The sequence below is a fragment of the Rattus norvegicus genome, chromosome 4, assembly GCF_021556685.1.
Source record: "Rattus norvegicus strain SHRSP/BbbUtx chromosome 4, alternate assembly SHRSP_T2T, whole genome shotgun sequence".
NCBI lineage: Eukaryota > Metazoa > Chordata > Mammalia > Rodentia > Muridae > Rattus > Rattus norvegicus.
In genome coordinates, this window is record NC_141537.1 from 117,383,333 (window position 1) to 117,397,708 (window position 14,376).

General features: G+C 51.2%; 1 protein-coding gene across 1 annotated transcript; it reads right to left on the bottom strand.

The window, feature by feature from the left end:
• Window positions 1-2,004: 2,004 nt before the first annotated feature.
• On the bottom strand, window positions 2,005-11,723 carry Clec4f (C-type lectin domain family 4, member F). Its single transcript, NM_053753.1, has 7 exons — window positions 11,597-11,723; window positions 10,701-10,817; window positions 10,313-10,396; window positions 8,058-8,996; window positions 3,753-3,904; window positions 2,855-2,973; window positions 2,005-2,354 (listed from the first exon to the last, which is right to left on the bottom strand). The coding sequence occupies exons 1-7, from the start codon at window positions 11,670-11,672 to the stop codon at window positions 2,189-2,191; spliced, it is 1,653 nt and encodes a 550-aa protein (NP_446205.1). The 5' UTR covers window positions 11,673-11,723; the 3' UTR covers window positions 2,005-2,188.
• Between the last annotated feature and the right edge of the window lie 2,653 nt (window positions 11,724-14,376).

Below are 14,376 nucleotides of genomic sequence, written 5' to 3' on the forward strand. Positions count from 1 at the left end.
CAGGGCAACCATTGGGGACCACGTGAATGTCCAGGGGCTATGCAAAACTGACGCACCCCTTACTGCCCTCACTAATGTGGCACTCCAGAGAGCTGATGCCATCTTTCACCTCTAGCAGCACACGAAAGAGTGAGCCCCGCACCTTGCCCAGGCAGTGCAGTGGAGCTGACCCTGACGGCAGGGATGTGGGTGAGCCGGCCCCAAGGTATGAGTGTGGGAGAGCTGCACTGCCACTCATCTGCCATGGGTGGGGTGGCCCAGGTGCAGAGGTGATGCCCCCAGCCTCTCATCACCTCTGGCAGTCAGGAAAGCTGCCCACAAGGTCATGAGCTCAGGAGAGCTGGCCCTGCCCCTAACTGGCTGGAGCACTTAAGAAAGCAAGCCCTGCACCTCTCCTGGGCAGCACAATAGGACTGGCCCTGGCTGAGATGGGTGTGGGTGAGCCATCCCTGAGGATGAGAGTAAGGGAAAGCTGGCCTAACCACTTGTCTGCCATGAGGTGTGTGCAGGTGTGATGCCCCCCCCCTCCTCCCTCACCACCTGGGACAGTTAGGAGAGCTGGCCCTGGAGTAATGAGAGCAGGTGAGCTGGCCCTGTCCCTCCTCTGCTAGCCCCAGCACTTGAGGGAAAGGACCCTGCCTCTTGTCTGGGCAACACAGTGGAGCTGCCCCATATGCAAAGGCAAGGGCGATCCAGTCCCGTGTGTTAGAGCAGGAGAGCTGACCCAGCACCTCCAGGCTGCAGCACTTGGGAGAGTTGGCCTTGCATCTTGACTGGGCAGCTCAGTAGAGCTGGTTCTGGAGGTGTGATGTGGGTGAAGGAGAGCAGGAGAGCGGGAGAGTGGGAGAGCAGGATGGGAGAGTGGGAGAGAGCTTCCTCTGCCTCCTGCCGAAGGCTGCACTGGGCGCTCAGCAATTGTCCAAGCCTCTTAGTTGACCCACCTTAAAATCCATATCTATAATGTGGGGGGTGTGAAAGGGCCAGGCCTGCTGTTCCAAAGTTTCAGAATCTCCACAACACAGGGTAACAGTAGGACAGCAGGATAAACAGGGGGGTTGGAGGGTGGGGGGGGGGGAGTCCTGATAAAGATCCAATATTGGTGCTTCTGCAGAAGCCACAGTTCTTGAACCACACCAATGCAAGTGAAGATGCGTGGACAGAAGGAAATACTGTGACATACTACAGCTTCTACGATAGGGTTTTTTAAACTTTCTTTGGGGGAGTTGTTGGGGTTTTTGTTTGTTTTTTATTTAGGTGGGAGATTTCAAGGTCAACAGTCAGATAGGAGGAGACAGAGAAATGAGCAGAACTTGGGTGCCTGATGTGAAACAAAGAATAAAAGTTAAAAAAACGAAAAACAAAAAACAAAAAACAGCAACAACTAGAAAACTCGCCACACTAACATACAGGAGACCATTTCCAGATATGGAGAGTAGGCAGACTAGAACTTCTGACCAAGTTAGGGAGCTGGGAATCAGATGGAACCTTCTCTCTGAAAGTTCTTCCACAGAACAGGGAAGATGACATTTATAAGGAAAGGCACTCCACCCAGGTTGAGAAGAGAGAGCTCACTGCAATCTGAGGGAAGAATACAAAGAGGCCAGAGAGAGAGAGAAAGATCCAGACACCTGCATGGGATTCCCTGTGTATGTGTGGAGTGTTCCACAGACACCAAGAGAGAGCTACCGAGGTTCTCGTCCCAAGGGGAGCAAAAGTTAATCCCTGCAAAGATTAGTGAGATGAAGGAAAGGGTGGGGCGGAGAGCCTACCACCTCACAGGACAAGGGAGAGAAACAGGACTCCATCTGAACACATAGAGAAACACATGAAATCCCTGGGGTGATTTAGGAAGGATCTGCAGTTCCTGTGAAACCCCAGCTGCTGTCTGCACTGTCACTGAAAAGTGTACCTGTAGGAACAGAAAGACCCAAGGGAAGGAGGGGCAGTCCAGGGAGATGTGGGTGTGAAGGCAGCTGCGGGGACTATCAAGAGCCAAGTTTCTGTCCATTCAATGAGTGTTTATTGAGGGCTTATCTAGGCAGACCTGTTGGGGCACTAAGGGGACACTAGCATGCAGGGCTTATCTTTAAGGAGGCAAGCATGTTTTAAATGGCGAGACAATGGCAACACAGGACACAAGAAGTCCTGAGGAGAGTTCAAGGCTATAGGAGTCTCAGGGGGGAGAGACTCAGCTCTGGTCCGTTCTGGCCACAGACCAATCTGTAGACTTCTTGCACACCCAGTTGTAGGCGGTCCCACAGGCCATGTCGTTCCACATCCGCTGCAGATGAACACAGTCTTCACGCTCTCCGTTTCCGTGTCTCCAGTTGTCAGGCTGGCCTTTCCTCCAAAACCTGGAAGAACATGGTTTTACTATGCTAGACAAAGCGGTATTCCTTCCCCATGCCCCCTGAGGGTGGACAGGACTGGGACTAGTGGAGTGCTTGGAGAGGCCCTACTGGGGCTGCCCTCCCTCTGTTACTGATGATCTGGTCTGACAGGGAAGCCTCCATAGAATTCAACACTTGGAGGAAACAAATAAATAGATGAGATCAGAAAAGCAGGAAGGCAAGAGTCTGCTAGCCCCCGGACCTGTCCTTTCTAGAAGCCGTTCTACTGGCCTCAGGGGTCAACATACTACATGCCATATCACATACCACAAACATTGCACACCACACACCATGCATGTCACCCTCATCATATATATGTATAAACACACATATACACACATCACATATGCACTCTACAGAACACACACTACTAACACCCACTGGACAGGACCATACACGAAGAACGGTAAAACCTGCCCAAGGCAGACAGTGCCTCAACAGAGCTAGACAGAGGTTAGACTCACCTTCTGCTCTGGACATAATCGAATGGTGTCCCATCCACCCAGCGCCAGTTGCCCTCTGTGCCCTGATCAGTGAGCCCAATCCAATGGTCCACAGCATTTGTGATCTGTACCAGGAATGCCTGTGCAAAGGAGGTGGGGCTGTGAGAAGCTGACTCTTTGGATCATCCCTTCCCTGACCCCTAATCAGAGAGCCCATCTCAGAGCAGGAGTTCCCAGAACCTTCCATGGCTTCTCCAATATCTAGAGCAGCAGGTAGGTCCCTCTGGGGAAGCCCTATCTTCCCCCCATATTGACCTGTCTTCAATGGCCCTCACACTTGAGAAAGGGTATGACTTTATTGGGACAGAAATCCTCATTCTAGTTTATTTTTAGCAGCACTGTGCAAGTCCTGGGAGAGCAGCAAGGAACGGACAATTTTGCAGGTTAATCTAAATCAAACTTAGCATAGTCCTCTGTTAGTCTAATGGACAGTACTTCCTTGGAGAGTCTAAGATGCTTAAGAGTGAGTCTAGCTCCCAGGGGGCCAGGGTCTCCTCTTCACCAGCCCTCCACAGCCTGGAGATTCCAAACCAGACTGATGTCCAGAAAGGAAGGCTGATGGGGCTGAGGGAAAGTGAGAGAGAAACACACCCTACATTGAAGAGTGTCACAGGTCTTTCCCCTCCCTTCCTGCTGACATCTGCTGGGGCCTACAGGTCTTCCTCCTTCCCTGAGCAGGGGCAGTAGCTGGTCACACTTCCACCTCAGTACAGAGTGCTCTTGGGAACTCAGTAAATATTTGTTCCTTACCTGATGGGGACATGAGGGACTCTGCCACCCATTAAGAGGACAATAGCTTAAGTTTCCATGTCCCTAACCAGACCTGACTCTCAGCCTTCCCCAGGCCCGCAGCTCTGACCTGCTCCTCCTGAGAGGTCACCGAAGCCAGGTGTGCTCCCTGGGACACACAGAAATTCTCGGCCTCATGCCATGACTTCTTGTCACGAGAAAAGTAATAAAACTTTCCATTGAAGTACTTCCAGTCCTGCATGATCAGCTGGAGAACCTGATCTAGAACAACGGTCAGGGAGAAAGAGTCAGGAGCAGATGGTGTCCCAAAGCCAGTCTCTACTCTACCAGGTCTGACCTTGGAAAATCACAAGCCCTGGCAATTCTCAATGCTCAATGTTCCAGGAGCAGGGCTGGGACCCCACACCCCAGTCATACAGCCCATCCTAGAGGCAGCACTGCAAGACACCTAGGTGTCCCAGTTATTTCTGTGTGCTTCCAATCCTGCAACCTGCAACCGCTTTCAGTTCCTGACTTCATCTCCATCCGCAGACTCCAACACACACCCATGTCCTCTGTAAGAATGCTCAAGCTGGAGAAAATGGAGCAAGATGAAGGCACCCTGTACATTTTAAATGTATTTATTAGAAGGATGTCACATGTGTGTGCCACAGCATGCATGTGGAGGTCAAAGGACAGCTTGCAGGAGTCAGTTCTCTCTCCCCACCATTTGAGTTCTACAGATCCAACTCAGGTTGTCAGGCTCGGTGACAAGCATTTTACCTACGGAGCCACCTGGCCCACCCCAGGAAGAAGGTACTTTTAAATCGGGCAGAAACATCAATGGTGACACAAGAACTGAGATCTCAGTGAAAGATGCTAAGTGTGCAAAGCAGAGATTCTCAACCCGTGGTCCTCACCCGGCTATGCCAGCCAGCATCATGGGGAAACCGGCTAAGATAAACGCTCCTTCTCTGTTCAGCCCCCAGATGCCCTTTAACACGTGCCACGGTTCTGCCAAGCCTTTGGGCGATTCTGGCACTGTCCGAGGTTGAAACAAGAATGGACAAACTGCACCCCAGCAACCTCCTCTCAGAAAGTCTTACTGGAGCATATCTGTGTGAAATCTGTGGTGCTCCCTCAATATTGCAGCAGGAAGCAGTTCTGACAGAGACTCCACCACACAGAAGTCTAAAATACTGCCTGATTTGTCCTTTAAAAAAAGATTCAAGGGCTCAGGAGATGACTCAATTAATGATGCTCCGGCTGCACGAGCATGAGGGTCAGCTCTGGGTACCCACGTAAAAGCCCAGTGTGCTACATAGTGTCCCTAGCATCTCAGTGTTGGGAGGTGGAGACAGCAGATCTCTTAAGTTCACCAACCAGTGCCCGCTTAATGGAACAGAATGAGAAGCACTGTCTGCAAAAATAAGGTGGATATAGCTCAGTGGGTAGAGTGCTTGGCTATTGTGTAGAAAGCAATGGAGATCTGGTCACAGTACTACATGAACCACTCATAATAGGGCACTTCTTTAGTCCCAGAACGCATGGAGGTGGAAGCAGGAGGATAAGGAATTCAAGGTCATCCTTGGTTAGATACCAAGTTTAAAGACAGCCTGGGGTATATCCATCTCAAAGACAGACACACAGACAGACACACAGACAATAGAGAGGTGATAGATCAAGTGGAGAGAGACTGAGGAAGACAGTCTAGCCTCTATATACATGTGCGCTCATATGTAATGTGTGTCTACACTACACTGCACACTGAAGAAGGGGGTGGGTTAGGAAAGCTCAAAGCATGGCTGCTACTAGAAGCATCTAGAAGGTTTTCCTAAAGTTCTGAGGCCAGGCTGCATCCAGGCCAAAAGGTCTCAGATCCAGAGCTGAACTTTTATGCTTTTTTGGGGGGGGGACCTCTCCATAGTTTACCCCAAAGTGTGGAAGCAGTGTGGCTGATGCTGCAACAGAAAGCCAAAGAGAATGTGAGAACAACGTGGCAGGGCAAGCAGGGGTGTGAAGCAGGGGCAGTCTTCAGACTCCCATGTCAGTCCCAGCACACTGCCCACATAGTCCCACTGTCAAGTCTGCAGCAGCCGCTCCAGAAATGAGGTCCCTCCAGTTCTCCAGTCGTATAGCCTCTTTCACCTTGTGAGCCGCCTCCCACTCCACCAGAGGAGGCAGCACCAAGTTCCAACCCTCTCCTGTTCCAGGTGACCAGCCTCCTCCACACCCAACCTCATTGATAAGCTACCGATCCCACTCTGTCTCTGTTTCTCTCTGCATCTCTCTCTGTGTCTCTCTGTCTCTGTCTCTCTCTCTCTCCCTCCCTCCCTCTCTCTCCCTCCCCTCTTTCCCTTCTTTCTCTCTTTACCTCTTTATTTGCTGCTTCTCTGTTTCTTTCTCTCGCTTTCAAACTCAGCCCATCTTGAGGGAGTTCACCAAAACTCCCAAAACATTAATGAATTTGCATTGAACACAGCAAAATGCTGCAAGCTCTGTGGCTGTCTTCTCACATCTGCCTCTCCATACCTGACACATGATCAATATTTCATATGCTGGCTTCTTCAGGCACACTTCTAATCCTGTGAAGCTTGCCTTCCCTTCTCCACCCATATCCTTCCCCTCATGGTGCACCTTGCCATATGCACGAAACGCCACCACCTCATTGCTGTAATGAGGACCAGCATCTCATGACCAAGTCTGTGCCACAGCCCAGAGCCAACATCCAAGAGCCTACAGCTCAGGCCTTGGTTCAGGTGCACACAGCCTGTGAATGACAGCCTCAAATCTCCAAAAAGCATTCCAGATCCCGCAAGCGAGGTCGTTATCTCCGATGGAGACTGGGAAGCCAAGCCTTCTAGAGAGTCTCCTTGCCACCCTTCAGCAGTCCCCAGCTTTTGGAGGAGGAGGAGTTGCAAGCTCAGAGCCTTTCCTGTTCACTGTGTGTCTCCCAGGCAGCCCCTGGCCTCTAGTGCACTGTTCTCAGGGGGCCCTCTCTAACGTGACTAGCTCGTTAAGTCGCTTTTTATGGAGAATGGGTCAGAGCACTTTTGCAGCGTGTGTCTTTCTTCATCCTGGCACTGTCTAAGATGAGGCTGACACTGAAGGTACATATGTAGCAGCTGGAAAGCCACTGTCCTGGCCCCTGCCTGCTGCACAGAGCCCACACCTGAGAAAGCTGCCCTTTTCCACAGGCTCCTCATCTGCTGGGAGTTTCCAGGACCCCGGATTCCTGTCCCCATGCCTATGGCCTTGTTCTCTTGCCCTGCGTGCCCGCTGTGCAGCTAAGGGTCTTCAGAAGTCAGCTCAAGACCTTCTCATCTGAACTCCTGTGCTGCACACGCTAGAAGGGAAGTCCTGCCCAGCTTCTTCATCCCAGTCCTCAGTCCCTGCTTCTCCCCTCTCGTCCCTTTCACTTGTCTGCACATCATTTCTGTAAATCTGCCCTCATAGCCCACCAGATTGTGGTGGTGGGGATGTTTTCTCAGTCTCTGTGCCCCGACAGTGATGCCTCAGGAAGCCTCGGCTGCACCTGTGGGACCTGGTGCACTGTTAAAGTTTTCTGTGTTGACCTCCTTGATCTGGTTGTGAAACAATCCTGTTATCCTCATTTTGGATATAGGATCTTATGTACTCCGGGCCATCCTCAAACTCTCTGTGGAGCTGAGGTCAGCCTTGAACTTCTGATCCTCCTGCCTCCACCTCCTGAGTGCTGGGAACATAGATGTGCCACCATGATTGTCAACTCCTTTTTTTAAAGAAATTCATCCAGTTTTGTTTGTTGCGGGTTTCCCTCCCCCCAATTTTATGTGTTTGGGTATTTTGTTGGCATATCTTTCTGTCCACCAAATAAACGCTTGGTGCCCTCCTGGAGCTGAAGTTGCAGATGGCCACAATATGAATGGTGGGAATTGAACACTGGAAGTGCATCCAATGTTCCCAACTGCTGGGTCATCTCTCTAGCCTTGTCTGTTTGTTTTTGAGACAGAGTCCAGCTGAATAATCCGGACTGCTCTCAAACTTATTGTGCAGCCCAGCCCAGGCTGGCAAGGAAGTCTTGTGCCCCTCCTGCCTCTGCCTTCTGCGATTATGCTGAGATGACAGACAGCTGAGGAGCAAAGCTCAAGGCAGAGCTTGTTCAAAGACTCATGGTTTCAGGAAGCAGCAGATCAGAAGCAGAGCCCTGCTCCCCAATTGGTGTCCTCACATCTTGCTTGTGTATGGTTGTTTTGACGCTGGCTAGATCACAAGCCATCCCAGGCTACCCAGGCTGGCTTATCTCCCTGAATGTGATCCCTTCACCAGCACCATCCTCCTCCCCAGATGGTTAGGTGAGCAAAGAAGCTAAAGGGTCAGAGGTCATCACTCTCCACAAAGGCTGTCCCTCCCCAGACATGTACATGCACACACACTCACACATGTCTCTACTCACTCTGAGTCTTCTGCCCCTGCGTGTGTGCAGCCACAGCTTTCTGCAGGGCCTCCAGGTCACTCTGTTGTCCCTGAATCTTGGCAGCGAGAGTTTTGGTAGCCTCCAGACCTGTTTTCAAACTCTGTACCTCTGCCTTGGCCTTCTGAAGATTGCTCTGTAACATCTGGACGTTGGACTTCAAAGCTGAGACATCACTCAGGTCCCTTCTCAGTGTCTGTAACTCTCTGCTGGAGTCTTTCAATTTGCCATTGACCACCTCAATCTGGGAGTTCAAGGAACTGGTGCTTTTCAACTGAGCTTTTAGCCCCTGGATCTGGGTATCTGTCTGCTCCAGGTGGCCATTTGCATTTTGAATCTGAGCAGTAAGTGTTTCTAGATCTTTCTTTAATGAGGTCATCTCCTCGCCAGCTCTTTGCATACCATCTCTCATGGCCTGGATTTCAGCACTAATGTTGTCCATACTGTGCTGGAGAAAGTTCTGAGTCCGGGAGCCGAGGTCATTTGAACTCTGCAGACTTCCCCTCAAAGCCTGGATCTCAGACTGGGCTTCCTCCAGGCCTCTGCCCAGCACATGGAGCTCAGCACTGGTGTTGTCTGTGCTGCTCTTTAAGAGACCTTGGGTCTGGGAAGTCATGGCATTTGCCTTTTCCAAATCGCCTCTCAGACTATGGATATCCGCACTGGCGACCTCCAAGGAGCTTCTCAGTGCCTGGGTCTCCGAGGCCAAGGCCCCAGTGCCCTTCAGCACATCCTTTGCCTGCTGGATGTCAGCATTGGCTTCCTCCAGATGGCCCCCAAGCAACTGCACCTGAGAACTAACATTGTCCATCTGGTACTTCAGGGTCTGTATCTCCTTGTGACAGCTGCTAGAATTCCCAGAGGCCCTGAGACTCTGGATAGCCTCTTGCATTTCTGCCCTCCGGACAAATTGGGAACAATCTGAAAAGAGGAAACAGGAGGCAACATAGAGGTCTGTCGTGTGGGAAAGCGCAGATAGCAAATTAGAACGTTCCTTGATGTTTGTTCCTGGGTGTGGTAGTCAATACTGTCAAGTTGGAAGGGCCTAGAACTACCCAGAAGACAAACCTTGAGGTATATCTATAAGATAGTTTCCAGAGCGATTTAACTGATCAGAAAAGACCCACCCTGAATGTGGGCTTCACCGTCCTACGTGCTAAGGGGTCCAAGACTGATTGAGAAAGAGGAAAAGCTGAGCACTGGTATCATAGCTCCCTGCTTCTGGGCCGTTAACACAGTGTTATTGACTACCTCAAGCTCTGGCTTCCATGCCTTCCGGCCAGCCATAATGAAATGTGCCTTCAAACTGTGAGCCAAGATAAGCTCGCTCTTCAGTCGCTTTTCTAATGTATCGGTTGCAGCAGTGTGATACATTAGAGACTCCTCCACACCTGCTTTGAGTGGTCCTAGGGCAGCCACTGGTCCCCGGAGCTACATAGAGTCTGGCGATGGACCACCCAAGACTGCAGGCCTAAAAACGAGGTACATGAAGAGTGGGGGAAACTGAAGCTCTGGCCTGGGTTCAATTCCCAACACTACCAAGAACATTTTTCTCAGATTCATGGCTAAAACAAAAAAGACTGAAAAGAGAACATGATTGTTTTTAAATCCCTTTCTGTGTGAAACTCTATAAGGAAACTGCCCTTTAGCATGACAAGTGAGGTTGAAGTCAGGAGGGAATGTGAGGGGTCGCCAAGGGCTGCAAGCAAACCCCGGGGGGGGGGGAGATGTCGGACTGACTCCTCACCTTGACTGTAGAGATGGTTTCAGGAACATACTCCATAGGGACCTATCAGACTGTGTAACTTAAATAAGTGCCCAATCTTTACAGCTACTGGGCCTCGACAGAGCTGTGCTTAAAAACGGAACAATTTTGTGTTTGGGGATACAGCTCATTTGATAGAACAAATGTTTAGTTTGCACAAGGTTGTGGGTTCGATCCTCAGCACCACAGAACCTGGGCATGGAGCCACACCTGTAATGCTAGCACTATAGACGTGGAGGCAGGAGGATCAGATGTTTAAGGTCATTCTTAGGTTTTTAATTTGAAACCAACCTGAACTGCACGAGACCCTGTATCATTAAAAAAAAAAAAAAAAGTTCACAGTATTTTTCAGGAGGAAGGTGGGAGCCAGAGCTAGAGTGTGAAAACCAGGGTCTGTGCCCCACACCCCACACCCCACACCCCACACCCGACACCTAGCTCCCTGGGGCACGTGCTCACTGTAACTACTCACTGTCAGATCCAGAGTAGTTGCCTCCATGAAGCCCGGCTTTGACAGGATGATCCTCATTCTGCTTCTGTCTCCAAGGCTGTAAAACTGAGAAAGCCATTCCTAGGTCAGCTCAATCCGTAGCTGTGACATGATAGGCTGCCCACACAAGCTAGGGTTCCAGAAAGAGAGGAGCATCAAGGACCCCCTCCCCTCAAGTTCCCTGGATAGCCTCCATTCTCATGAGCTATCTCACAGCACAATGCGCTCTGTTGACTCCAGGTCTGGGCCTAGACTGGTGGTAAAATGTTACTTCAGAGAGCAGAAATGTCCAAAAGACTGCTGTCTGGGTGCCTTGGGACCTTTGCACAGAAGGAGAGTAAGTGTTGGCGAAAGTCACTTGAGAACTTACCCACCACAAAAAGAGCAAGGAGAGAGAAGAACACAGTCACCACCACTAGTGCCACAATGGCCTGGACGTGCCTCAGTGTCCTGGGAGCCATGGGAGCAGCTGACTTAGGCCCCAGTCCTGCAGGGGAAAGCCAAGACTCAGGGTAAGAGTGCAGGGAGGGCCAGGACTGTCCGTCCTGACACAGTCCCCTTGCTTGTCCATTAGAGATAAGAACGCCCACCATGCTTCTCACAAGGAGCTACAGGCAGGGAAAGAAAGCATTCTCTCTGGACAGGCAAAGATCAGGGGCTCACAACCCACAGAAACTGCAGTGGTGTGCTAGACATGAAACCCGCCCGGAGAGAGCATCTCTGTGGAAATGCGGTCATAAAGGAAGAAAAAGTGAAGGAGGGAGGCAGACAGAAAGGGGGCTCATAGCAGGAGCCCAGACCTCCAGGTCCTCATTTTGTTAACAAGCATGACCAAATTAAGCATTAGTGTCCCCTGGGTGAATGGTTTCATTCCTGGAGCCTTCCACGGAGCTCAAAATGTTGCCATATGTGCCCCGGGCCTTCTGGGAATTGGTTAATAGCCAGGGGTGCACCCACTAATGATAGCAGAGAGCACCAGCCCCAGAGGATACAGGGGCTAGGCAGTGTGCAAAGCTGGGCTTCAAAACCAGGCCCATCTGAACTCCAAGTGCACATCTTTCCTGACTTTGGGTTACTGTGCCCCGTGGAGGGGCTCTTAGAGGTGTCATATAGTGCCTGGGTGCTCAGAGTTCTGGTCCTCTGCTGACCCATTTATTCTGAGCCATCTATTTACTACAGAACCAAGGCAGGGATGACACAACTCTCTGGACTGGCAAAGATGGGCTCAGAGGACACGGTATAGGCAGAAGCCCTAAGTATCCTTACCTTGGGGCTGTAGGATGACACACTGGTTGTCAGTGCAGAATTTAGCCACATCTCTGTTCAGTTCCGCCTCCTTCATCCTCCTGCACTGCTCTTGCCCCACGATTCTAAGGTCTGTCCTGGGAGCCCAGAGTAGTGGGAGTGGGAGACACCAATTTATCTTCTCCTGAGGTCATGGCCACTTCCCAGTCCTGCCTCCTCCCTCTGACTCTGCAGAAACCCCGTGTCATGGCCACTTCCCAGTCCTGCCTCCTCCCTCTGACTCTGCAGAAACCCCGTGTTATCACCGGCCCCTCCTCTTGGAGTCCCAGAGGCCAAGAGTCCAACAGGCCTCGTCCCCTCTGCCGCTGGCTCCTTGCCAGCCTCTGCCTCAGAGCCACATACCACCCAACCTCCTTCAACAGGGTCTGGGATCTGCACCTAGGAAGAGGACCGCCAACTTTACAGAGGAAACATCCTTGTGAGGCTGAAGAGACAGCTCAGACTCAGTCGGTAAAGTCCTTCTGCCTCAGCATGAAGACCAGAGTTTGGGTCCCCAGCACCCACATCAAAAGCTGGCCACAGCAGCATGTGCTTGTAGTCACAGTGCCGGGGAGGTGGCAGCAGGAAGGTTCTTACAGCTTTCTATCCAGGCTACCTCACTCAGGGTCCAAAGAGAAATTATTTTTCAATAAAGCTGGAAAGAGATGGGAAGGTGCCCAGCCCTGGCCTCTGATTTCCATCGGCCTTGAGGTAAGACACACCTTTAATCCCAGCGCTTGGGAGGCAGAGGCAAGTTAATCTCTATGAGTTTGAGGCCAAGCTGGTCTACATAGTGAGTCCAGGCTAGCCACAAAGCGCAACCCTGTCTCAAAAACCAAACAAAAAACAGTGCATTTGTAGGGAGTGCCTGCCCACTGCGAACCTCAGAACTTTACAGACAGGTCACAGGAAAGGAGCTGACATGCCTCACACGTGATCATCGGCTGGGTCCCAGGCCACGGTCCCCACAAGCCTGACTCCTGAGTGGCAGGAATCCTTGGTTATCATAAGGATTTCCTCTGAGCACAGCTGAGCTCATTAGGTGAGGTGACTCACGTTCTCTCCAGGATGGCCACCGGTCCCAGAAAGACCATCCACCCCCCTCCCCTACTCGCAGACATCCCCGTGAGAAGGACTTCACCCTAAGCAAGGTAGGGTCCAGGCTGATCTCAGTTGGCAAATGACTTGTCTGACACACATAAGGGCCTGGCTTCCATCCCAGGAAGGCTTTAAACACCGGTGACCACACAACTCAGGAGACAGAGACAGGGAAGGAGCAGAAGTTCAAAGTCATCCTTGGCTGACTCTGTCCCTCTCAAACAAACAGGCCGGAACAAGAAAACACAGAAGGGCAGTCTCGCCCTTACTCCTCAGATGCAGAAGTTAGCGCTCAGGAGCTGCCGAACCTTGTTTCTTGTCGTTCCATTGGCTCGGGCTGTGCCTTCCAACAGACTCCAATAGTCTACCCGGCGCTTACACAGTTCTGGGGTTTGTTCTAGGGAACCTTCAAAGCTGAATGCCATGGCATTGGCTGTAAGACAGGCAGAAGGATGGGTCGCTGGGCAACCTACTCGTCAGAGGTTTCTGAAGTGGGGACAGACTCTGGGAGCTCTCAGACGGTGAGGCCTCTGCTGTCTTGGGGAGTTGGCATCAGAACGATCCAATGATGGCCGCACAGCTGCTTTTGGAAAGAAAGGATGTCAGAAGAGCAGTCAGGGAATACAAATCAGGATCCACCTTCATCTAAGCCAATGGATCCCAACCTCCCTAATACTACGACCCCTTAATCCAGTTTCTTAGGTGGTGATGACCCCCAACCGTAAAACTAGTGTTGCTACTTCACCACTGTAGTTCTTCTATGGTTATGGGTCATAATGTAGATATTTTTGGAGATAGAGGCTTGCCATAAGGCTCTCGACCCACAGGTTGAGAACCCCCCCCCATAAAGACTCCATCATTAGCAATGACATCTATGCAGGTGATGCCTTTGGGTTCTCAGAACTAATTCAAAAGAAACAGAGAAGACCGGGTCCAAAGTACTGCTTCTGGATGAGACCCGTAACCTTCTTCCAAGAGAACAAATACTGCTTTGGGCCTGGCATGGTGTGGTGGTTTGAATGGGAAGGAAGTAGGTATGGCCTTACTGGAAGAGGTGTGTGTGTGTGTGTCACTGGCAGCGGGCTTCCAGGTCCCAAGAGCCCATGCCATTCGTAGTTAGCTCTCTCTCCTCGACTTATGCTTGTGGATCAAGATAAAAGCTCTCGGGCAGTGCTCCAGCACCATGCCTGCCTGCCTGGTGCTATGGTCCTCACCACGATGACCATGGTGCCATCTTCAACTGGGAGGCCCAATTAAAATGTTTTCATTTACAAGTTGCCTTGGCCCTGGTGTCCTATCACAGCCACAGAACAGTAACTAAGACACATGATAGCACATGTCTGTAATTCCAGAACTCAGGAGGCTGAGGCAGGAAGATCACCAAGCTTGAGACCAACCTGGACTACATAGTGAGCTCGAGGCTAACCTGGGCCACAGAGTGTCACCCCGTCTCAAAAGCCTAAAACAAGGAAATGAAAACAAATACTATTGGGGGCTTCTGGTTGCTCCCTGGACATAGGATGAGAGGGAAGGAAAGCTCCCCAAAGACAGGATATGGCATCCTGCAGGGTGGTGCCCCCATCCCTGGGGAGAACCAGGAGTGGGACTAATATTGCCACTTACTAGTCAAGACACCCCTCCAAAGTCAGAGGAGCCTGCCGTGT

Excerpts from the sequence above, each read along its gene's own strand:
- Clec4f (NM_053753.1), bottom strand. The coding sequence starts at position 11,672 with ATGAAGGAGGCGGAACTGAACAGAGATGTGGCTAAATTCTGCACTGAC. Across the intron at positions 8,997-10,312 it reads CAACTACTCTGGATCTGACA|ATTGTTCCCAATTTGTCCGG; the intron begins GTGAGTAGTTAC and ends TCCTCTTTTCAG. Across the intron at positions 2,355-2,854 it reads GATTATGTCCAGAGCAGAAG|GTTTTGGAGGAAAGGCCAGC; the intron begins GTGAGTCTAACC and ends ATGTTCTTCCAG.